The 24,747-nt window shown below is 41.7% G+C and overlaps 2 protein-coding genes across 5 annotated transcripts in view; one reads left to right on the top strand and one right to left on the bottom strand.

Annotated features, from left to right (window-relative positions):
- The window catches only part of sptb (spectrin, beta, erythrocytic), a 43,308-nt gene extending 37,303 nt beyond the window's left edge, over positions 1-6,005 (top strand). For both annotated transcript variants that reach the window (XM_015969660.3, XM_054742164.2), the window contains 2 exons: positions 5,299-5,341; positions 5,582-6,005. In XM_015969660.3, coding sequence (XP_015825146.3) covers positions 5,299-5,341; positions 5,582-5,773 — 235 coding nt within the window. In that variant the 3' untranslated portion in view covers positions 5,774-6,005. The remainder of the gene's footprint in view (positions 1-5,298; positions 5,342-5,581) is intronic.
- Positions 6,006-9,407: 3,402 nt separating this feature from the next.
- LOC107392088 (synaptosomal-associated protein 23) lies at positions 9,408-23,611 on the bottom strand. Of its 3 annotated transcripts, none has more exons than XM_015969663.3 (8): positions 23,478-23,611; positions 18,921-19,035; positions 14,565-14,606; positions 14,344-14,392; positions 13,797-13,914; positions 13,139-13,309; positions 10,778-10,922; positions 9,408-9,484 (listed from the first exon to the last, which is right to left on the bottom strand). In XM_015969663.3, the coding sequence occupies exons 2-8, from the start codon at positions 18,975-18,977 to the stop codon at positions 9,422-9,424; spliced, it is 645 nt and encodes a 214-aa protein (XP_015825149.1). In that variant the 5' UTR covers positions 18,978-19,035; positions 23,478-23,611; the 3' UTR covers positions 9,408-9,421. The 3 variants fall into 3 exon arrangements, with proteins under 3 accessions (XP_015825149.1, XP_015825148.1, XP_015825147.1); XM_015969662.3 differs by lacking the exon at positions 23,478-23,611 and adding an exon at positions 23,280-23,417; XM_015969661.3 differs by lacking the exon at positions 23,478-23,611 and adding an exon at positions 22,573-22,799.
- Positions 23,612-24,747: the final 1,136 nt, after the last annotated feature.

Below are 24,747 nucleotides of genomic sequence, written 5' to 3'. Positions count from 1 at the left end.
CATATCACACCTGTACTGGCGCGGCTCCACTGGCTACCCGTAAACGTCAGAGTCAAGTTAAAAATCCTGACTTTTGTTTTTAAGGCCCTGAACGGTCTGGCTCCGGATTACCTGTCGGACCTTGTGACTCGTTATGTGCCAAACCGGGCATCGAGATCTGCTGATTGCCTGCTGCTTCGCGTTCCACCAATGACATACAAAACGCGGGGGCAGCGTGCTTTTGTCTACGCTGCTCCGACACTCTGGAATGCTCTTCCTCTTTCAGTGAGGCTGGCCCCATCCCTTCTCCGGTTCAAATCGCTGCTTAAGGCTCACTTTTACGACCAGGCATTCTTAAATCCCTGACTTTAATTATTTTATTATGTGTCTTTTATTGACCGTGATTATCTGCCTTGTTGTGCATTTTATTGTTGACCGTGTATTGTTTTATGTTGTGTTTTTACTTTTTATTCTGTACAGCACTTTGGTCGGCTGCCATGCCGTTTTTAAATGTGCTTTATAAATAAAGATGGTATGGTATGGTATGGTATAACAAGACCCTGAATAATGTTTCTGCAGTCTAGCAACAAGAAAAGGGCAGTTTTTGTGCAAATCTTTTGCATTAAGTGCATGGATGGATGTCGGTTGTTTCCCATCATTCCAGTATCTAGATGAGCTAAAAGTAGGTCAAAATGTCACAAAGTGGTTACAATAATCATGTTTTACTGTTGAGCCAATATTATATGAGCTCATCTGCTCTGTACAGAAACAGTTCTAAAGAAAACCAACAACTTCTTATCACTGCGTCTATATTTTGAAAGCACAACTTCATGCTTTTTATTTAAGGTGAATTATTTTATTCAAAACAACTTTAGCTCAACATTTTTGACTTTCTTCTATAAGGTCATGTAGTTTATTTCTTTTGTGTTTAATTCAAACTGATTTATTTCTAAAAAGGAATTTACGCAAAAAGTAACGTAAGTAATTCCTCTCAATCTGAGACCATGGTCTTGATTCAGAAAAGGGTAGAGTGCCTTCTCCGGGTCAGGGGTGAGGTCCTGCCCCAAGTGGAGGAGTTTAAGTATCTCGGGGTCTTGTTCACGAGTGAGGGAAAACTGGAGAGTGAGATCGATAGGCGGATTGGTGCTGCATCTGCAGTGATGCGGGCGTTGTACCGGTCTGTCATGGTGAAGAGAGAGCTGAGTCAGAAGGCGAAGCTCTCGATTTACCGGTCGATCTACGTTCCTACCCTCACCTATGGTCATGAGCTTTGGGTAGTGACCGAAAGAATGAGATTGCTGATACAAGCGGCCGAAATGAGTTTTCTCCGCAGAGTGGCTGGGCTCTCCCTTAGAGATAGGGTGAGAAGCTTGGTCATCTGGGAGGGGCTCGGAGTAGATTTGCTACTCCTCCACATCGAGAGGAGCCAGTTGAGGTGGCTCGGGCATCTGGTCAGGATGCCTCCTGGACGCCTCCCTGGTGAGGTTTTCTGGGCACGTCCAACTGGGAGGAGACCTAAAGGTAGACCCAGGACACGCTGGAGGGACTATGTCTCTCACCTGGCCAGGGAACGCCTTGGGATTCCCCCAGAGGAGCTGGGCCAAGTGGCTGGGGAGAGGGAAGTCTGGGCCTCTAGACTTAGGCTACTGCCCCCGTGACCCGACTCCGGATAAGCGGATGAAAATGGATGGATGGATAATGTAATGTAATATAATATAATGTAATGTAATGTAATATAACATTATTACATCTAAATGTCTGTTCCAGCTTGAGCTTAACTCAGCTCCTTGTTCTCGGGTGAAATGCATGCTGGGAGCTGTTTAACACCTCCTAATCATATTTTTATTTTTTTCAGAAACTTAAAAAATATTGTATTAAAATTAATTTCTACACAACCTAAATAATGCATAAGACATCTAACCTAAATATCAGCGTGTCTCATATCAATAGGACGTGTCATCTAATTACAGCTTAGGGCTTAAACTTCCTCCAACAGCTCGGGGTTCCTCTCAGTAGCAGACAGAGGATTTAAAGATTAAGATAAATGTCGTCTTCACGGCAGGGGTGGGGTATGAAAGTGTCAGAACTGTTCCAGTTTGTGGTTTCAGCCGTGCAGAAGACAAGTAAAACTGTAAATCAGGCTTTTACTGAAAGCTGCACATCAGAGCAGCAAAACCAGAGGACCTGCAGGAAGGTGGATCGTTACACAAACCTTTCTCTCCATTGTAGATCCATCACAAGGATGAGCTAAACTACTGCGGACAGGTGATGTTAGCATTCAGCTCGTGGAGAAAAGAATCCAGGGATAAAACGAGATCCTTCTGACAAAAACTCTTTCCCCGCCGTTAGATACAGGGGTGGAAATATTCAGCTTTAGGGTCCCTTGACAGCCAGTGACAGAACAGGCTGCACCGACTTCACAAAATATCAGCAAATCGTGAGTAAAAACATCAAAAAGAGGCAGAAGATTCATCCAAAGCAGACATGAAACCCCCAAAATTTAGGAGACGTTTGGAAGAGTGTGTGGAGCTTAAACTCTGTGTGTGGAAAACATCTTAAATCTCTAAGAACGGGAAGAACTTCTACACCCAGGACCTGCTGGAAAAGTCTGATTTCAGGTGACATTTGAAGCTTTAGAGCCTCGCATCAAATGCCAAATAAAACAAAGCTGCTGCGTGTCTGGAGGGATGACTGAAGTTATACGTGAAGAGAAGCTTGGATGTTTTTGGGTTCATTTAACTTAAAAATCAATATGAAGAGTTCGTTTCCTTTGATTCAGAGCTTTCTAGTATCTAGAACCAGTTGGCCATTCTCCTCTCACCTCGTCTTCTGATTGGCTGATCAGTTAGCCTATTAAACATCTAATTATTATTGCCACCTGTAGTTCTTGGATCCTCCACCAGAGGGCAGGGGTCAACGGTTATTTTGAGGAATGTACTAATTCTGTTAAAGAGGAAGAGCCTTGGGCCTATTCAATTACTTTCCCTACTGGGCCAGATTTCAAAATCGTGGATCAGCTTTGGGCCGGATACCCAAATCTTTATTATGTATTTTACAGACAACGTTTAAATATGAAATTTTATTATTTTGACCGATATTACCTCTATCACTAATACAATGACAAAAAAGGCAATGCACAATGTCTTTTTATTGCTTTAATGATCTGTATTAATTTACCAGCTGCAGAGCTGGTAATACAAACATTTGTTTTATTAACCTGCAATAACTCAGTCGCAGCTACTAAATAAACATTAACAATAACCATAGCTTGACCGTTATTCTTGCAACTTTAGTGCGAGAGGTGGCACTTTTTGTTTTGAACAAGAAATGGAATATTTGGCTCATAGGAGCTGAGTGCAATGCGCAGACAGTAGTGCAGAAAGGATTCAGTGAGAGAGGAGCGCAGGTTTGTTTTGATTGCATTCATATGGGAAAAGCTGGATTCACAAATATAGGTGATCCAAACTGAGAACAGTCACAGCTACATTCTTGAGGTTTGGGAACTGATGGGCATTGATCTGACTCCAAAACTTAGCGGGGCCATTTGTGCGCAGCTCTTGTGGCATCTTAAGTGATGACTGCATGTCCACCAACTCCAGCAGGAACTGTCCCTCATCGATAGAAGAGACCACTTCCTTAGCTTTGATGGACAATGTTTCCTCAGCGATGGCAGCAAATGGATCTTTCGTTAATTGCATCGCCTCTGTAGGAAGTGACAGATCCTCCAGGCGACTGGCGAAGTTGTCCTTCAGTTTCGCGACTAAACCTGTCATTTCTGCCGTGACTTTCGGAGGAGAGGTGGCTTTACAGAGTGTGGGAAAATGTTGCATTCTTTCACCAGTCAAGTCAGTTGCGAACACGTTTAGTTTTGCCTGAAAGGCGCTTGTTTGCTCCACAAGCTCAATCACCGTCTTGTCTCTCCCCTGTAGTCCCAGATTTAACTGGTTTAAGCTTGAATAAGTCACTCAGAAAACATACATCTGACATAAAACTGTTGTCTATCAAGCGGGTCACGTGTGCCTCTGCTTTTTTTTGTTTGCTCCCACGAAGAAACATTTCTATCTCCACCCTAAGCTCCCAGACACGCTCCAGAGAGTTACCGTTGGAGAGCCACCTCACATCGTTGTGCTCTGCAGAGACATCAGAAAGCAGCTGCCGAAAGAGACGGTGTTGAAGGCTGGACGTTGCATGAATGAAGTTTATTGTGGCCATGACATTGTCCATTACAGTTTTGAAGTGTCCACTTAGTTTCGCACACAACACTGCCTGGTGTACAATACAGTGCAAGGATTTCATCCCCGGTGCAACAGCTGACCAGCGCGCTGCGAGTCCATTTATTCTGTCCAGACCATTGGTCTTTGATAAGTGGGTCAAACAAATCCACTGCTAATATTTCAACTCGCTGTATGTTTGATGTATCTGACAAAGGCACGCTCTTCACTGCAGCAGTCACGCTTGTTTTAATTTTCTCATCGCTGATCACCTCGTCCAGAAAGGCTAACATACATTCTTTAACAGTTTCAGAGTCAGTGAAGAGCCGTTTCTTCTTTGCTAAAATCAATGACACGCGTAGAGGCCGCAGTTGCTTTTTCTTGTGCAGTACATGTCCTTACTATTGTAGAAGAGCTCCAGTTGTATGATGCTAGCAGGCTCTGCACTTTGCTAGCCCTCTCTGATGTTCCTTCGGGAAATTGAGCTCCAAATGCCTGATGTTTCTCCGTGTGGTGTCTCCGAATATTGTATTCTTTCAATACAGACAGGCTTTCGTGGCATAATAAGCACAGTGGTTTAGCATTAAGTCTGTCAGGCAAAATAAATACATATTTGTCCATCCAAATCGCCTATTTTCCCAGTCAATTTTGCGTTTCTGACCAGTTAGTGACATCTTGCAGGTGAATCATTCAGGCAGGGCTGGGTCATTGCTGGGTCACTGCTAAGATACACATGAATATGTAGAAGCCACACTATGGCAGCTCCAATAGACAGCACCAGTCCACGGGGCGTCTACGTAAATATGTCTGTGATTGCTAAAATGGTGTTGTGTTCAAGTGCAATATCAGTGTGGGAATTTAGAAACTTGCATGCTAAAACAGTTTTTCAACAGTTTTTTTCCATTGGTGGTTGGGGGATTGGGTGAGGTGGGCCAGCTGGGTAGGGCCCGCGGGCTGGATGTGGCCCACGGGCCACCTTTTGAATAGGTCTGCTTTAGAGGAACAGGTGTGTAATTTAAGATAAATGTGGAATTATAGAACTAAAGGAATAAACGTGCTTCTAATAATCAAAACTTAATAATAATTCAGATTTTCCCTCCTTTCTCAGTCTTGCAGATGGAAGTGAATATTTGTTCCAGTGTAAAGACGACGTAAGTTCAAAACATCAAATACACAAACTCACCCTGGTTACAGCAGGTACATGTTTACATTTCATAATACATTTAAGGGTAAATCGTGAATCCTTTCTTTTAAATTAGTTTAACAAAAGAGATTATTACCTCGATTTAATCCCACAAACACCCCAACTCCTTCAGTCATCCAAATACAAGACAGGAACACACACACACGGCTCACTTTGTAACACGATGCATTGTGTGTTTTGATTCCAGGAAGAGCTCCAGCGCTGGAGCGAGGCCATGGAGAAGGCCGTTCAGACCCTGGAAGCAGAGGAGGAACTAGGGCCCTCGGGGGCCAAAACCCACAGCCTCCCCGCGCCCCCCTCCTCAGCTACACCCCCTGAAACCAGCTCTGCCAAGAAAGACAAGGAGAAGAAGTTCAACCGCTTTGCCAAGAAGAAGTGAAACAAACGAGCCGGCCGCTGGGAGGGAGCGTTGCCTAGGCAACCTGGATGGAGAAAGTAGAATTTATGTACAATCAGTCAGAGTGGAGCTTTTTAATCACTAGATGTTTATTTTGTGAAAATGAAAAAATCGTGAAGTTTGAGTGGAAGCCGTCACCTTTGCCTGTATTTAAGCCCGTGTACGATTCCAAAGGTCCTTTTTCTGTATTCTCTTTTTGTGTTGTTTTTAACTCACCTAGAGCATCGATTAAAGCACAGGGATGCTTCACACTCAACCAAAGAATGTTTGCAAAAATTTGTTTTTGTTAGTTTAGCTGCAGTTTGTTGCTTTGTCATAAATGTGGCGTAAGGAGGCATCTAGACCCCAGAGTCCGGGCGGTACATTCATCAGCCTGCCTGAGAAAATGGTTGTGAACTGTAATACTGTGCTGCGTGAGCTGTTAGCGGCTACTAGAGTCTGATGATTTGAAACAGATTTGCAGAGTGGAGGGCTGTAACGTGCACACACACCAGCTACACTCATGTAAACAAAAAACTGAGTGTGTACAAGCAGTCATGTGACACAGTTTGATCTGTGGATTTAAACTATACTCCACACCTGTCTACTAAACTCTATAACTATGTAATAACATATACACTATATATAGCTAGAGATGCATGTTATACGTTGGTTTGATTTGGTGCTATGATGGTATTCTTGACCCACTTGAATTGCCTTATTTGTGTTTGACTCGTGCTTGCAGTGACACAACGCTAGCATGCATAAAGTGGAGAGGGGGGTTCCATAAACTAAGCAAACGTGAATAGATTTTCAGGACGAGGCAGGACACTTTTAACGTGGCGCAGCATGAGAAATAAAATCTCTTTTAGACCACGGTTCAGCTGAAAAACACCAAGGCTGGGAAAATGTAGCCTCTGCCGCCAAAACAAGCGTTTGTGTCAGGATGCTGCGGAGAAAACAGCAGCTCAGACTTTTACAAACACAGCTTTGCTGCAGGGTTCTGCTGTGAAGCATGATGCCTGGATGAATTAACATAGTAATGATTTAATATGTTTTATTAGGTAGAGATCCATGGTAACAGGAGATAGATTTGTTGATTTCAGTTACATTTGTAGATTGAAAACCTGCTTTTGGTCAATTTGTTTTCATTTAAATTTCAAAATGATTTGAATTGGTATGGGGTCAGAAATGAATAAAAACTGCATATTGAAAGGTAAATTAGTCACTTATAATCATATTGAGATGTTAAACCTCCCAAATTAAAATCCATTCTTTATAAAAAACCTGCCACCTCATTGGTTGGGTTTATTAATAAGACAAGTTAATGCAAGACAATCAAATGTTTACGTATGATCAGGATTTACATAATTTCAGCTCATTTTAATGAGTTTTTAATGTACAGTAACAGGATTTTTCATCTATAAACAGATAAGGAGATGTTATGATGAACAGTCTCAGATTACCATCGTCGTCTTGTATTATGGATTAAACAGCCGTCTCACTCAAGTGACCTCTACAAAAGCCATAAATGACATCATTCAGCTCCAGAAGATGTTGCAGCATCATGATCTCGTCTATTTTATTTACAAATCCATCTAAATGACTCATTTCCTACAGGTACCAGAAGTTTAATTCTCCCATGAACGCACCTGGAAATAGTTTGGATAGTTCATTTATTTTGATCCTGACACTTTCTCACCCTCAGCCACTTTTATTCCTTCACTCTCCTCACCTTTTCTGTTCGGTGGTTTATAAATCTGCATTTTGTACTCAATAGCTCTGTAAAATATTCAGACATGTTGACAAAAAACAAATGTTTTGAGAGAATAAAGTTTAAAAGAGAAACGGGTCTGGTTTATTTGCCAGTAAGAAAAACAAATGAAACTTTTAATTCAGGATACATTTATTGGTTACAGACGAGTCGACAGAGGCATGCATGAGAAAAAGACGGTTCTCCGGTAAAAAGGTTGTTAACATCCAGCTGTCTGGTGGAAAAAGAATCACAGATGACAGCGAGGCGGCTTCAGGCTAATTAGATCTCAGCTCGCTCTTAACAGGCTGAAGATGATCACTTGTAGCACGACAAAGCCCTGGATAGCAGTTCATTTCAATTGTTACAAACTCAATAGGTGTGCGCCTGCAGCCGCGCAGACAAACAACTCCCTGGTTTCAAAACAAATAAGCCAAGAGGAATATTACTCATCATCCAGTTCTACCCAGTGAGACCTTTAACAGACCCTCCTCAGCTCCCGCGTTTATCCTGAAAACAAATTTCACTTCCACACCGACTTTATTTGTACATCTTGCTGCCAGCAGTAATCCCTCAGCCCGACGACAACCCTGACTAATTTAAATTACGCTGTTTTACCACTTAGTGATTATTTCACTGTAGTAAAAACAGATTAAGGCATTTCTGTGATCGAACGGCTGTTACAACACAACCTTGTAAGTTGCAAAGCAGAAACAAAGGACATTTTAATGAAATAGCTCCTAAATCCTCAGAAAGCTGCAGCATTTGGCAAAAAGACGATGTCTAGGTGAGATGCAAATATGACAAATGATACAAGAAAACATTTGTTTTCATAAGTTTAACAAATATTAATTTTCCACTTGTAACCCGATTTATATAGGAGCCGTTAAATCTCCACTAGGGAGCTATTAATCTCGATTAACTCAGATGTAACAAAGAGATGAAAGTGGATTAACAAGAGCGACTGCCGATGTTTAATACACACTTAGAGAATATTTCATATTTACATCAACACTGCAGAGAGAAAACAACCTGATGAGACTTTACATTGAGTAAGACAACGGTTAAAGCCCTGCTGTGTTTATCGTGTTGATAGAAAGTAAACCAGAACCTTCTGTCACATTTGAAGCAAAAGAAACAAGAGATTGTAAGGCTTCGTGCATCAGCAGGTCAAACCTCGACTTCCCATCAGTCTGAAGCTTAAAAAAAACAAACAACAACAAAAAACACATCTTGTTTCTATCAGATTAGAATTCCAGCATAAAAAAGATCTGCCACAACTCACTCCAAAAGCACGGCATTTAGGATGACTTTTTGAAATATTGATTACATCTAAAGTAGCAGAAACGACGAGTGAATAGTTATAAAAAACAGCTTAATTCATGAATAATTAAATATGAACTCAAAACAACAACCATACATTTAACGATGGAACAAAAGGAGGAAGTGAGCGGGATAACTAATCGGGTTTGTGTGTTTGGATTTCTTTAGAAACTAGCTGTGATGAGAGCATCTCAGTAGCCACACACACACACACACACACACACACACACACACACACACACACACACACACACACACACACACACACACACACACACACACACACACACACACACACACACACACACACACACACAGACAGACAGACAGGAATAAGAAAACAGCTGACTTTGTGAATATCATGTGATATGTAGTCACAGGCCTGGTGTGTACTCTGTGCTGGGCGCTCAGTCGCTCCCTCTTTGGTTGTCACCGACACAATGCAGCCGCCGCCGTCTCCAGGACCCAGCTCATTAAACAGTGAAAAGGTGTGTGTGCATGTGCAGAAGTGTACAATGTGCATGTACGTAGCAACAGGACGTGATGAGGAAACAGGCAGGAGCAGGATTCTGTGTTTATTTGATGAGCTTGTTGGCTCTGTCGTTCGCTACGTCAATGCGTATTTTGTTCAACTCGGCCTAAAGGAGAGAAAACAGAAGATGTAAACAAACTGTCATGTTGTAGGAATCTGCAAACACATTTAAATAACTTTTCAAAAGCTTTTCTCTGCACAAACGCACATCTTAACACGGATCTGCATGTTTTCCTGAAATCAAGCAGCACAGAGTCGGGGCTTACGTCTCGGCCCAGCCGCTCCGGTCATCACAGGATCGTCGGCTAGCAGTGCCTACACCACGCTCAGGACAATCCAGACTCTTCTCATGCATCGTTCCACAAATGTGGAATGACCTACCAAGCACTACCAGAACAGGGGCTTCCTTTTCGATTTTCAAGAAACTCCTGAAGACCCTGCTCTTCAGAGAGCATCTTCTAAACTAGCACCCTCCCTGCACCCGTCCCCCTCTCTACTGTCCACTCCTTGTTCCCTCCTCTCCATGATTCATCATGCTGCCTCACTGCCACCTACGACTGACTGGAAATTGGTTGTTGTTGTTGTAATTGTTGTTATTAGCCTCAAGGGCAACACGCCGATTATCACTTGTAAGTCGCTTTGGACAAAAGCGTCTGCTAAATACATAAACATAAACAGAGGAAGGTTGCTGATCTAATGAAATAATCAGATGACCAACTATCTCAATATGTGAATTTACAAACATCAGAAAAGCAAAAGTCTGGAACGATTCTCCTCCACATTTCATTGTGTTGTTCAAATTTAGATAAAATTGCCATTTCTTTAAAGTGTTCCGACTGAACACCTTAAGCAAGAAGTCTCCTGGAAAAGTCCTGATCCAGCTTCCGCGTTTGGCCGGTTCATCTCATACTTCCAGGCAAATAATCCTAAAATCCCAGAGGCTGGATGGAGAGCTACTCCGAACCGCCGTCCTCAGGAATCAGCACACTGGCGGGATTTAGGGATTAAAGTGTTGGCTTTGGCTGAGCCACTGCAGGACAGGCAGAGACACGTCCTGAAGTTGGTCCAGAGTTGTCCTGATGGTTTGTCGTCACCCCCCCCCAAACTGTTTGTAATGTGATGCTTCCAGCATCGTGCCTCAGCACAGATGGAGGTTGGTATTAGACCACAGTGGGGTTCTTCTGGGACCACTGGGGACTCTCCTGTGATGATGCACCTTTCATTCACTCTACAGCGCTGATGTGAAACAACTGCTGTGTTTAGTGTCATTTTACAGCAGGTGTTAACTCCTTGTTTGTTTTCCAAAGGAGTAAAATGATGAACAGAAGAATTCACCAACAATAATAACATTTTACGTTATTACTATTGTGCCTATTTAAAATTTTAAAAATGCTCTCACCTTCTCAGTGATGTTGTCGATGTGCACGTTCTGCTTGTCGATTTCGTTGCCCATATTTGTTGCCAAGTCCTTCAGGTTGCTGACGATGCTGCCGACCGTGTTCAGGTTTTCCTCCATCTCATCCTCTCGAGCGTCGTTGGTTATCCTGCACATCAGACATGAAGTTTAACACCTAAGAATCCAACAGGAACGTCACAATCTCACCGTCAGAAGGGCACAAATGGATCTGGCAACCACTGGTTGTGCAAGATGTCCCCCTTAAGAGATGAAAGAGATCTGTAATTGTCATCATAATGTCATTTACATTTCAGCTGTGAGACAGAATATAAACATAAATCACACTGTATGACTTTTACTGCTGTAATGGTGCAGAAAATAAGCAACAAGGAATTCTGTCCCTTACAGAACCTCTTCTATCCTCAACTTATGGCTCCTGTTTAAACCCATTCTCTGTATAAAAGACACCTGCCCACACCTTCAAACATTCAGACTCCAACCTCCACCATGGCCAAGACCACAGAGCCGTCTAACGACACCCAGGACAACATTACACACCTGCGCAAGACGGGGACGAGACAACCTACAATAAGCGAGCTGCTTGGTGAGAAGGGATCAGCTTTTGCTACAATTTTTAAAAAATGAGGGAAAAAATACAATCTCCCTGAACCTGGAAAGGGGAGGGGGGGGGGGGGGGGCACACTGGTCAATGACCTGAAGAGACCTGGAACCACAGTAGAAGAAGAAAGAAGAAAATATCTTTTCTATAGCGCCTCTCAAGATGAAGATCACGAGGCGCTTCACAAAAACAATTGTGGAATTGAAATTAAATGAAAAATTATTGAGAAAATGATTGAAAATTTATTTATAATGAGCAAAAAATTGACAATTGTGATTAAAAAAATGTTAAAGAGAAAATGCATAGGAAAGAGGGAAATCAGTGGATCCTGAGGAAGGTGGAATAGGTGGGGAGAGCAGAATAAAGAGAGTGGTGAAGAAGGTCATACAAAAGCCAGCTTGAACAAGTGAGTCTTCAGCTGCTTTTTAAAGGAGACCACTGAGTCCACTGATCTCAGGCTCAGGGGGAGAGAGTTCCAGAGTCTGGGGGCCACAGCAGCAAATGATCTGTCACCTTTGGTCTTTAGCCTGGTGCTGCACAACCAGTAGGCTTTGATCACTGGACCTCAGGGACCTGCTGGAGGTGTAGGGACTAAGAAGATCACCAATGTAAGATGGTGCTTGTCCATGTAAGGCCCTATAGACCAGAACCAGGATCTTGAAATGAACCCTGAAGTTGACTGGCAGCCAGTGAAGCTGGAGGAGAAGCGGGGTGATGTGGGTGTGTTTGGAGGACTTGGTCAGAAGCCGAGCACAGGCATTCTGAACCACCTGTAGACGGTTCAGGGAGGTTCTGCTCAGACACGTGAAAAGAGAGTTACAGTAGTCTAAGCGTGAGGAGATGAAGGTGTGGATAACTGTCTCAAGTTCAGAGCGAGACAGAATGGGACTCAGCTTAGCAACGTTCCTGAGATGGAAGAAGGAAGAGCAACAAGAGAACTGACATGAGAATCCAGGATGAGAGCTGGGTCAAAGGTCACGCCAAGATTCCTGACAGAAGGTTTGGTGTGAGAAGTAAGCTGACCAAGAGAGTCTCTGACTTTGGGAACCAGCTTGTCTGGGGCACAGATGAGGATCTCAGTCTCATCTTCATTCAGCTGAAGAAAGCTCCCAGCCATCCAGGTTTTGATAGAGTCTAAGCAGGTGTGTAACATCTGCAGCTGAGATGTCTCATGGGGCTTAAAGGAGATGTACAGTTGGATGTCTTCTGCATAAAGATGGTAGGAGATTCCTTTGAAGGAGCTCAGGATGTGCTGAAGAGGAAGCAGATAGAGTAACAAAGGTTACCATAAGTAATACACTTTGTCATCACAGATTTAAAATTCTGCCGTGCTCAAAAGGTCCACCTGCTTATGCCAGTACATGTCCAGGCCCGTCAGAAGTTTGGCAGAGATGATCCAGAAGAGGATTGTGGTCAAATGAGACCATAATAGAACTCTGGTATAAACGCCACTTGCCATGTTTAGAGGGGGAAGAATGCTGAGTTGTACCCAAGAGCACCATACCCAAGCATGGGGATGGAAGCATCATGCTTTGGGGGTGCTCTTCTGCAAAGAGGACAGGAGGACTGATCCTGCTTAATTTTATTTTTTTTTTTACATTCCGTCTCTCACAGTTGATGTTTACCTGTGATGTAAATTACAGACCTCTCATCTTTTTAGGTGGGACAACTTACACAATCAGTGCCTGCCAAAAATGTTTGTTGCCCCACCCAACAGAACTCTTAGGAACACAAAGGAACCTGACCTGTTGATGTACGGACCAGACGGGGCCGAGGCTTGCACCTGGACAGTCTGGCCATTGCGAACAGCCGAGGGCTGCCTCGAGACCACATTTGAGTTGTTGCCGTCGCCACCCCCCTCCGATCCAGTTCCCCACGTGCGCTTGTAACGAGATTCATTCTCGATGGATGAATGTCTGGAAGGTAAAATTTAGAATACATGAAAAAATTAAGTTGCTTATCTAAACACACACACACACACACACACGCTTGCACAAAGACGGAGCCATGTAAAACTAATGGTCAACCACTGCAGAGGCTGATCAATAAAGCAATAAAGACAAAAGACTCCCTACCTTATATCACGGTAATCAAAGTTTCCTCTTCTCCAAAGCGAAAGCATTTTAAAAAGATTTTTTCCATATTTAGAACCAAACATGATCTTTTAGAAAAAAACGATCCAACATAACTCCCAACCACGACACAGCCATCGTTTCACATTCGAGAGACTTTTTACCATCAGATTTCAGCTGAATATTAACTTCTGCTCTAACTACACCGGCCTTGTTTCAGGCAGGTGATTGTTAGTAAAGTGAAATAGTAAATAAGAGTTCTATAACCAACCATGTGACCTCCCAGTAGCAGTACTATGGAGCTGTGAGCCACCTGGAGCGTGTAGTGTACCTGTCACAGGGGCAGACACACAGGCCGCAGCATCTGGACAGGTCAGCCAGGTTTTTGTCGGCCTTTTTCATGTCCTCGTTGATCTGGTCCATGCCTTCGTCTATACGCCTCAGCTGTTCTGGATCACACAAGGACACAACATGTCAGGCTCACTTTATTCCCTTTTAAATCCTACAAATAATTATTTTCATGAGGTTTCCTCCCTCAAACTCAGAAGATATGGTGTTGTCCTTTATGGCTAAAATCCCAAATATCCCATGAATGAGACTTTGCTTGCCAAAACATTCTAAACCGCATATGTCCTAGTTACGTGTACAACTTGCACAAATTCAGTGACTCCAACTAAATTTGTATATTTCCTCAGTTTTCTAGCTAGTAGCAACCCCTCTCTAGTACCCATCTATTTAGTGAGAACAAATAAACTCTAATTTTTTTAATAACTGACCTTTTCTTTAGTTTTTTCCTTTATTAAGATTGCAAATGTTACTTCATAATAAATAAACACAAAAAACCTGCATGATATTACATTTAAATGTAGCGTCTTTACCTCCCTGCTGATCCAGCATCACCATGGTGTTGGCGCCAGTCTGTTTGCTCTTCAAGAGAAAAGAAAAACAGCAAAACAAATTTAGATATTGCACATAATAAGAGAATAAAATAATTAAAGTTGGATGCGACTCAAGACTCAAAGGCCATTATAGTGATTAAGTCATGATTAAATGTGGGTTCCTTGCTTTCTAAAACACATAATCGTGTCGGTAGTCTCACCTCCTCGGCCATCTGGAGCATCCTCCGTGTGCTTTCCAGTGACTGTGGAGGAAAAAACAGAAGGTGTCAGAGGCTGGTGAGGGAAGAAGAAGAAAATATAATTTCTATAGCGCCTCTCAAGATAAAAATCACGAGGCACTTCACAAAAACAAAAATTTAAAATATAAAAAAGGATTTAGAAAATGTTTAAAAATATATTTAAAATGAGCAAAAACAGGCTATTGGGATTTAAAAGAAAAAATGTTAAGAAAGAGAGAGTGACTAGGAAAGAGGGAAATCAGTGGATCCTGAGGAAGGTGGAATAGGTGGGGAGAGCAGAATAAAGAGAGAGTGGTGAAGAAGGTCATACAAAAGCCAGCTTGAACAGGTGAGTCTTCAGCTGCTTTTTGAAGGAGTTCACCGAGTCCACTGATCTCAGGCTCAGGGGGAGAGAGTTCCAGAGTCTGGGGGCCACAGCAGCAAATGATCTGTCACCTTTGGTCTTTAGCCTGGTGCGCTGCACAACCAGTAGGCTTTGGTGACTGGACCTCAGGGACCTGCTGGAGGTGTAGGGACTAAGAAGATCACCAATGTATGACGGTGCTTGTGTGACAGTGTGAGCGTCCTGTCACAATGTCCCGATTGATCATGCGCCCTGGCTACGTGGCCAAGGGGATGTCCCTTTGGCTGACTGGTTAGAGCGTATGACTCTCACCCGGGAGTCTGGGGATCGAATCCCGCCTGGGCCCTCGTTTCTCCACCTTGCCACACTTGTCCATGTAAGGCCCTATAGACCAGAACCAGGATCTTGAAATGAACCCTGAAGTTGACTGGCAGCCAGTGAAGCTGGAGGAGAAGCGGGGTGATGTGGGTGTGTTTGGAGGACTTGGTCAGAAGCCGAGCACAGGCATTCTGAACCACCTGTAGACGGTTCAGGGAGGTTCTGCTCAGACACGTGAAAAGAGAGTTACAGTAGTCTAAGCGTGAGGAGAAGAAGGTGTGGAGAACTGTCTCAAGTTCAGAGCGGGACAGAATGGGACTCAGCTTAGCAATGTTCCTGAGATGGAAGAAGGAAGAGCGAACAAGAGAACTGACATGAGAATCCAGGGTGAGAGCTGGGTCAAAGGTCACGAAAGAACGACTTGTAAAAACATTTAGATGCTTTTTAGTTTTAGCCTTTGTTAAGTTTTGATGCTTTTGAATAAATCTGTTTACAAGCAGTTTCTGATTGATGGATCGTGTTTTTTTTTATTTATTAGGATCCTAAAGAGAAAACAACATGAGAGAATTTTGAATAGCAGACAAGAAAAACACACAAGCAGCTGATAATTAATATTTAATAATTACCAAAAGAAAACACAAGTGTTAAACAGTGCTGCTATAGTGAGATTTTATCATTTAGAACTAATTATTATAAGATCAGAAGCTTTTTGTGGATTATTTACTTTATTTGCTGGAGGCGCCAAACTGATCGTCCCAATAATGACAGTTGTGTGAATATGCCTAACAGAAAGAGATATTGCCTGCATTTTAATTCTGTTCATTATCATTATGTCTGGTTGGAAAAATAAACCAATAAATCTTCAAATTACTATTTAAATATCTGGTTAGGACATTTCTTTTGTGTCCAATTATCTTGTCAGCTACAATAATAAAAGTCTGAATGAAACAGAAAGCCATCGGAAGTCTGATATTTGAGAATATTTCTGCAGCTGAAAACCACATGATGTCATGTCTCAGTAGTGACCAAACAGGCGAGAGTCGCCGAGACGAAAGTAACCTACAGGAGGACAAAAGGTGTTTACAGCCAACAGGAATGTGGTCAGGTCAGGTGGGCCTCACCTCTTAAACACAGAGGAGAGGATGCTAATGGAGGGCGGGAAGGAAGGAAGGAAGGAAGGAAGGAAGCAAGAAAGGAAATAAGGGAGCGACTGATGATTAATGAGCAAGGACTAGATTCCTCATTTCCTCTCTGCTGTTTGCTCTGAACACACTCAGAGAGCCGAGGAGCAGACAAACAGGAGTTGTGAGACGTGTTCGGCTCAGCCAAGCTTCTGTTGACTGATCCAGAACATCACTCATGAGGAGGAACGTTATTCCTGCTGGAATCTGTCTATTATAACACAAATCTGGATCCAGCTGGGTCAAATATTTCATTGGGGAATGTTTTAATGCTCGTTTTCTCATCCGTGTACAGTGTTAAAAGTGAGAGTGGTTAGTTACCCAGAGCCAGAGGTGAGGAGAACCAACCAGGCAGCAGCAGACAAGATGAAGGAGACGTGTAGCAAGAGTCAGAAATCAAAAAGAGCAGTGAAACTTCAGCCCAGAAGATTATTTTGTACATCAGAAATCACATCACAGCTACAGTTAAACACTTTCCCTCCATCTGAATCAGGTGGTTGATTATATGATGCCCTGAAGTGCTGATTAAACAATCTCTAAGACAATAACGAATCTAGCCGACTGCACTGTAAGAGCAGCGACAGGTAGGGGAGCTATCAGACTAAATTAGCTCCCAGCCTCTCACACTTCCTGTGATACCGTCTCTATAAACAGACACAATCTCCATCTAATTACCCACCAAGGCTCTGTCAGAGAACACAATCCCAGATTATGTGTGCGAGTCTGTTTTCTCCTACTAGTTCATGCCAGAATTTACTTTTGCAAAGTTACGACTAAAACTATCTCCTAACAGGCTGATCTTACTCGGCACGGCAAATATTGTAATGTTGTTAAAACAGGTGAGTGACGGTTTTGCGCTGCAGCTTTTGGACATTATAGGAAGAGTCTTGCTTTATGGATGAGAATGAGATAACAGAAACCACTTTAAGGTTCTTATTTGTAAACCAAGCGATTAGCTAAGCCTGCATCAGTTCTGGAGTAAATCTAACAAATGAGATCTGAAGTATTAATTAGTGAGCAGCAGACTAGAAGGTGGTGGATTGTTTTAATCTTTAGATAAAGCCGGGCTATCGAGAAGGATATGCGTCTTCTACATTGCATATTCATACTGCATTAACTCAGTCTGATTTCCATTTGAAAAATAAGGTTTGCTTCTAAGATGAAAGACTTGTCCTGGTTGCTTGTTGGTGGATGACAACCTCTGCCAAGGAGGGCTGTGTGTTTTCTATGGTTTGTTTACAGGATTACTCAAGGAAAAAAAAACCTCTGGATTGATATGCATGAAAACTGTAGCAGATGTGGGGCATGGCCCAATTTAAAAGTGATTAACTTCTGATGTAAAGAACCAGGATTTGCGATGGTTGTGTGTGTTCGCGTGTGCTCTTTAGTGTTATATATGATAAATGACCCGCACTTGTATATTGCCTCTCAGAGTAAGGACTCCAAAGCGCTTTACACTACAGTGTATCATTCATCCATTCACACACACATTCACACACTGATGGTGATGAGCTACAATGTAGCCACAGCTGCCCTGGGGCGCACTGACAGAGGCGAGGCTGCCGAGCACAGGCGCCACCGGTCCCTCCGACCACCACCAGCAGGCAAGGTGGGTTAAGTGTCTTGCCCAAGGACACAACAGCAGAATTCTCTGTCCAGAGCCGGGATCGAACCTGCAACCTTCCGATTACTGGACAACCCACTCAACCTGTTGAGCTACTGCTGCCCTGTGTTACAGCAACAGCAAAACCCACTTCCCTAAACAACTCTTATTTGTAAAAATATGTTTTTTTTTCAAACAATCTGTTCATCGATGAAATGTAAGAAATATTCCAGCTGTTTGATTCTTGACATTTTTAGTAACTTCCAGAAAGCCATTTCAAGGCTTTGTCACTTTAAGAAAACAAGTTGTTGCTGACCACGCCTACCCATCGCCTACTCAGGCTACTATAAGCCGAGAGGCTCTGATATCTAGGAGGGGCTCAAACTAGAGCAACTGCTCCTCTAGCAGCAGCTCTTTCTTGCACAAGAGTCTGACTTTTTGAACCCGCTTGTTTGAGGCACACAATTCTGAAAACCAAACCCTGACAGAAAACTGATGAATAGTTTTTTTAAATTTTACATTTGGAGTGTTTATAGAGGCAGTAGAGACCCACACGGCAGTGGATGAAAAACGTGAGTTTTGCATAACATGCTCCCTTTAAAATGCAGAAACATCTTTGACTTGCCTACAAACAAGTCTTTGTTGAGTTGACTTCCTGTACACCTAAAGACAACATGACTAAACACTAACGGTCAAATGGAATTAATGATTATTGATACATTATTGGTTTTTGCTGAAGCTTCTCCAAATGGGCAGATCCTGATTTTGTTCTAAACCTGAGAACCACATTTATCGCAACCTTTTTAACGTTCACTAATTGTACATTTAAACTAAGCAAGCGTGTGTGTGTGTATGTGTGTGTGATTCCATACCTCGTCTGTCACCTGGTTGGCCCTAATAGCCATTTGTTCCACACTCATGTCTGCCATGTTGCTGGTGTCCTGTTTGGCGGCTCCTCCTTTGGCGCTGAGCTCGATATTCTGTGGCCTGAAACAAAACCAGAGTTCAGTCAACAGCAGCTCAACAGAAGGTATCTGAACAAAGACGAAGGAATGAACAGCTCTCTTGTAGATGGAGATGAAACATTTTAAAGACATTTTAGGAATTACACTCAATAAACAAGTAATATTTTATGTAAAACATAGCCAAGTTTTCTGACCCACGAATGAGAAGCTAACAGTCCTCAAGTGATGAAAAAAGGTTAATGAGCGTTCTGTTGAAACAAAAGGGTTTAAATGACGTACGTTTCACCCGACCTCTACCATTTTTACAAAAACATCCCACAACATATCCGCTGACACGTGCGGCGATACGAATATATCCACCACTCGTCAATATCTGCCAGCGGACGGGCAGGATGATTTATTGACTGATGTCTCACTTGGATGCATTAATTATTAAAGAGATAAGAACACAAAACACTTACTGGTTTGAAATCTTAAAATGCAAAGATGACTTGGCTTTAATATAATGCCCCAAAATGAACTGAATACTTTACAGCTGGACAAATGAAAAAAGACTAAAAAGCAGCTGTGGGATCATTTATCCTATATCAGAATCTAACACAATAACATAGAAATGGAAAAAAACAGTCATTTTAACAGAACACAAGTTTTCAAAACGTAACATTACAATCTCAAAACCAAACTTAAATTAATGGCCCGATATTTTATTTATTATGTGTCCCCCCCCCCCCCCCCAGTATTTAAGGGAAAACACGTTAGTTTACTCTGTTTATGGAGTGAAAGAAAAGGCAAAATGCAAAATATAAACAAAGCAGGTTCTGTTTGAACTTCAAGTAGCATTAAGAGACTGAACACACACACACACACACACACACACATGGTTCTTACTGATAGTGTGTGTGTAAAGCGAAGATGAAGTGAAGTTGAAACGATTACTTGAGTCATCAGAGAAGGAAAAAGAAAGCTGAAGGTTGAAATAAAGAAATCAGCCTTGAGACAGAATAAAAGATATTTTGATAATTTATACTTGTTAAATGTTTAACGGGAGTTTACTCTGGTTTAAAAAGAGAAATGATCAAAATCCTAAGCATTACTGAGTGACAAATCAATAAAAGCATGATTGTTTATACAGATGTAGATGCTGTGGGGTTAGGTGTGTAACAATGTTTTGTATTTACCCTGTAAATAGTAAAGCACATCCATGAACCAAAGAAACATAATATAAATGTTTTCATCACTAATTGGACTGAATTTGAACATCAGACGGTGTTTTTCTGACATGAACTCCATTAAAAGCGAACGCTAAACAAGACACAGCCATGTAAACAAAACATGAATAAAGGCCACATCTGATGTGACTTAAGCTGTGTGTATTATTCTGATATTAGTAGCCTCACATGTTTATACTTTACTCCCACTATTACGCCCTACTGCAGCTCTGGTGGCTTCTGACGGCACAAAGTAAAGCTTAAAGCAGTCAGGGCCGAACAGGGAGATGTGTGAGTGAAGAAGAAACTCAAACTGTAAGAAGTTGTTTCCTTAATGTGTTAAACTCCACAGAGACACAATGTCAGGCCTGATTAATGTCGCTGATCAGATTTTGTAAACAAATATGAATAAATAAATCATGTGCAGGTCGTAAAATTTTGACAATGTGATTATTTTCCTTTCTAAAATGAGGTTGTTTTTCCACATTACTGCTGTGCAGCGTCGCTCTTGGTGGCTCCCAAAGTAATAAGTTAATTATTAATGACTTCTGCTCGGTTTGTTTAACTTTGCACACCAGTTTGGGTTATTTTCAGCATTCTGAGCTTTTAATTTCATCAGTTATTCTTTTTGTTTACCCGTTTTCTTCTGTTTTAGAAACAACGACACTAGGAAGTGGAGAAAATGTCCAACATGCATGAGTCTAAATGTTAATTATGCAATCTCAGCTAAACCCATTTAGGCTGGACACTTACGCCAGTTTGGTGACTCAACATGTAGCTGCTGAGCAAATCAGGATAACCGTAACCACTGGCTGACAGCTCAGAGCAGGCTCTGTCCAGATCTGAATTTAAACGCCACCGTCATCAAAAGCTGGTGACTACAGCAGGAACCGTCAACGTCCGGACGTTTCGCACCCTGAATTTAGTTTTCATCTAACAAAAACATGAACGGACTTCATAAAGTCTGAGCAAACATGGAGGATGAAGACAGATGATTAGCATTAGGTGATAGGTGTTGTGTCACTGAGGCCAGGCCCAGAAATGGTATTAATAACTTGGATCACAACAAGAAAAATGACAACAGTTTAAAAGAGACTATCTTTAAGGCTGGAGTGACACATCTGGTGTAGCAGCAGCCTTAAACAGACTTTTTCACATGACACGAGAGCTAGTTTGTCACAGGAAAAGGCTCAAGCCTCTGCTCTCTGACACAGGCATAAACACGGCCCGTTTTTTTATTCCCACCCAAACGTTTTTGATAACATAGAGGAAGTAAAGCTCTATCCGCTTTTCTGTTTCTGCTCTTGTCAGACCGCTTTCCTTTATAGTTCAAGTGACATTTTCCTGTTTTGCAAACGGCCTCTGGACTTCAAGATTCCCTGTTAAAAGCAGGAAAAAAAATGAGACGGAAAAAGTATAGTCTACTTGGCAGATAGTTCGGGGGATTTAATGTTGTTGACTCTGCATTTTTTGTTTTCTTTTTTTATTAGACCACAGCGCAGAAGGTTCACACAACTCGTGACAGTTTTTTTTCTTTCTTCCCAGAGCACTGGTGTGACTTTACAACTCCAACACTAAATTTATTTACACGTACAATACACAAGAGCTGTAAACAACAGAAATGTAACCGGTCAATAGGGTCAGTTTGAGCTGATTGTAAGTTTAGAGACGCACCCCAAAATCAAATCAGTTGATTGGCCGTTGATCTGAAATTTGAAAGATGTATTCTGTAAAATGGGGTTAATTGCAAACTGCCAAAATTTGTATCAGCAGGTCAGAGCTGCATTATCAAAAAATTAAACAAAGCAAATATGGATGATTCTCTAATGATGTTACCCTTTAAATAAATGTGGTCATTTGTCTGCATTCCTATAAATTAATTTAAAACCAGTGAATTTAGAGCACCCCGTAGACCTGCTTGTGCTGTAAATCCAATCAATGAACATTTTCTAGTTGTAACACATTTTAACAGTGATTCTGTGTTTGTTGGCGTTCTAAATAACATTAACTTTTCATGCTCAGTTAGTCAGGAATTAGAAGAAAGTTCAGGTAAAAATGCTTCAGGTGTAGGAAAATTCAAATGATAACGTCCAGCTGATGTATTGCGTACGTTATTGATCGCCATGTTCGTGAAAACTCAGACTCGTGTGTAGATATTGCATAACTCCTTTTAGGGAACTGGTTAAGCACACATCAAGCAGGTATGCTGGATTTATAAAATACTTAATCTAATTAAGTTTTTAATATAATCTAGTTTTAGTGAGGACTATAATATAGACATGAAAATAACCCAGAGACCTGAATTAACAGGCGCACATGTAAAGGTTTATGCAGAAGTTTTAGGGACATACCTGCTCATGTTGTAGACTCCTCACAGCAACAACAGAAAGTGACAAACAACAGAGAAAAGCGTTTCTGGTTATTCTACTCAAACCTGTTCCTCCAGATCTAAACTAATGCTGAACAAAGTGACGTCTTTTCTTATTCTCATCACGTTCACCTCGTATTTTTTATTGCCTTTTTTTTACTCTCTGGTCAACTTTATGCTTACCTTTATAAGAAAACCTTACAAGAAATTTGTTTAATTTGTTTTTATTTCAATAGGTAAATAAACCGAGAACCAGTGTTCAAAAACAAGCTGACCAATGACATCATGGTGTATTTCCATTGCCTGAACCATGACCTTTTATTTCCAGATTTATAGATGACGCTAATAATCCAAAAGTATCAAAACACTGAGTGTGAACTTGACAGCTGGCTATTTATTTCCGCAATATTTAAAATAGGAGCTACTTTGTTTCCACTCCTTTGCCATGACAAAAGGTTATGTCGAAAAGAGCAATACAAAAGTCAAATATTGTAAAACAGTGCACTCACATGACAAGAAAGTATCACCTGAGAAACAGGTGATGTTCAGCTGAAAGAGACATATTAACCAAAACACCTGAGCCTGAAAATAACACACCCACGTTAGCAAAAGTTATGCCCTTAACAATAATCAAAACGTCATAAATAAGTTTAAACAGAGGAAAAATAAAACTTTATGAAGTTTTCTTACATTGTCCAAAAAGTTGCAGTAGCTCCCCAGCTCTAATAAAGGAAATAGATCCTCTGGGCAACTTGTTCACCTAGCTAACGTGCTGTTAGCTTGCTAGTTTTGTTAGTTCCGCTTCCCTGTCAACCCCCTAACGACAACACCCAAACTTTGATGGGAGGACAACGTTAAGAGATACTTATCAGGTCTGTTAATACTTACTGTTAACCTTCCTTGTGAAAAGACCGAACTCGCAACTCCTCCTTTCGCCACGGTATGTAAACTTGGCACTGGTTTGACCAGAATTCCTCCACTGAGTTCGTCGTCTGGGGACTTGAAAGTATGTCGGTTGGTGCATTCATGTACCCTCGGAAATATAGCTTTCTTCAAGGTGAGACGCTTCAGAAGTTCTTAAAAGTAATAAAAACACGTTTAAAATAGTTCAGAAGCTAACTGTGATAATTATAAATCTTTTTTGCGTTCAAAAATTTCACATTATTTTCACTACATCAAAATTCAGTCATATTTGTTTTTTAATAGCTTGTTTATATCTGAAGGTATTTAGTTTTAGCTCTTTAAAAAGAGGAATGAAAATCATATTAAATTCGTTTATTTATAGGAACAAACACTGTATTTAACCAGACTGTGTAAAACTTTTGGTAGTTATGTTTCTTGTGCTTTGGGTGATCTAAAACCAAAACGACGAGTACTTGAATGCAGCACAGGATGGTGCTGTCATAGGACTCCAGAGAGGAGAAAAAAAGAGCACTGCTCAAGTTCCCCACATGAGTGCAGCATTTACCCTTCACCCAGACCCCCCCCCCCCCCCATATTTTACATGAAGACAGAACGCCAGATACATTTTTCTCCATAGAGCTTCTAAGCGATGCTCTGAAATCTGAGCCTCTAGCAATGAATCTGCTGTGTAATTCCCAAGCTTTACGCTTTAAACCACAAAAGCCTTTTCAAGGTGACTCCAAAGATACTAGGCAATGAGCCAACCAACATATCAGCTGACAGTGTCTAAAAGGCAAGTGTTTCTATCTCCGTTTCCAAACAACTAAACACCAGCCAGCCAGATGAAAAGTCCATGTGTTGCTACAGATTTGCACAAATGATGCAGCAAAGTTACCCAGACCAAAGGGCCCTCAGTGCCTGCATGATGACTGGCTCTCTCCGCCCATGTAACTTTTATAGAGTCTACATAGCATGCATTATTCAGCAATAACACATAAGCCATCTGGACTTCTCTCTCTCTCTCTCTCTCTCTCTCTCTCTCTCTCTCTCTCTCTCTCTCTCTCTCTCTCTCTCTCTCTGTGTGTTTGCATGCATGTGTTTCTATGGATCAGTGAATGCTCCGTAGATAAGTCCCCTGCTGCCATAATTTCACGCCACATCCAACAGCTCTTGGAGAGCTAAAAATTAGTATTTCCTCTGTAATTACAGCTAAGGTATAATATGTCAGAGGATGTGTGAGTGAGACAGGAAAGGG

This window comes from Nothobranchius furzeri, chromosome 18, assembly GCF_043380555.1.
Source record: "Nothobranchius furzeri strain GRZ-AD chromosome 18, NfurGRZ-RIMD1, whole genome shotgun sequence".
In the NCBI taxonomy this organism is placed as follows: Eukaryota; Metazoa; Chordata; class Actinopteri; order Cyprinodontiformes; family Nothobranchiidae; genus Nothobranchius; species Nothobranchius furzeri.
This window is presented reverse-complemented; position numbering and strand designations above follow the sequence as displayed.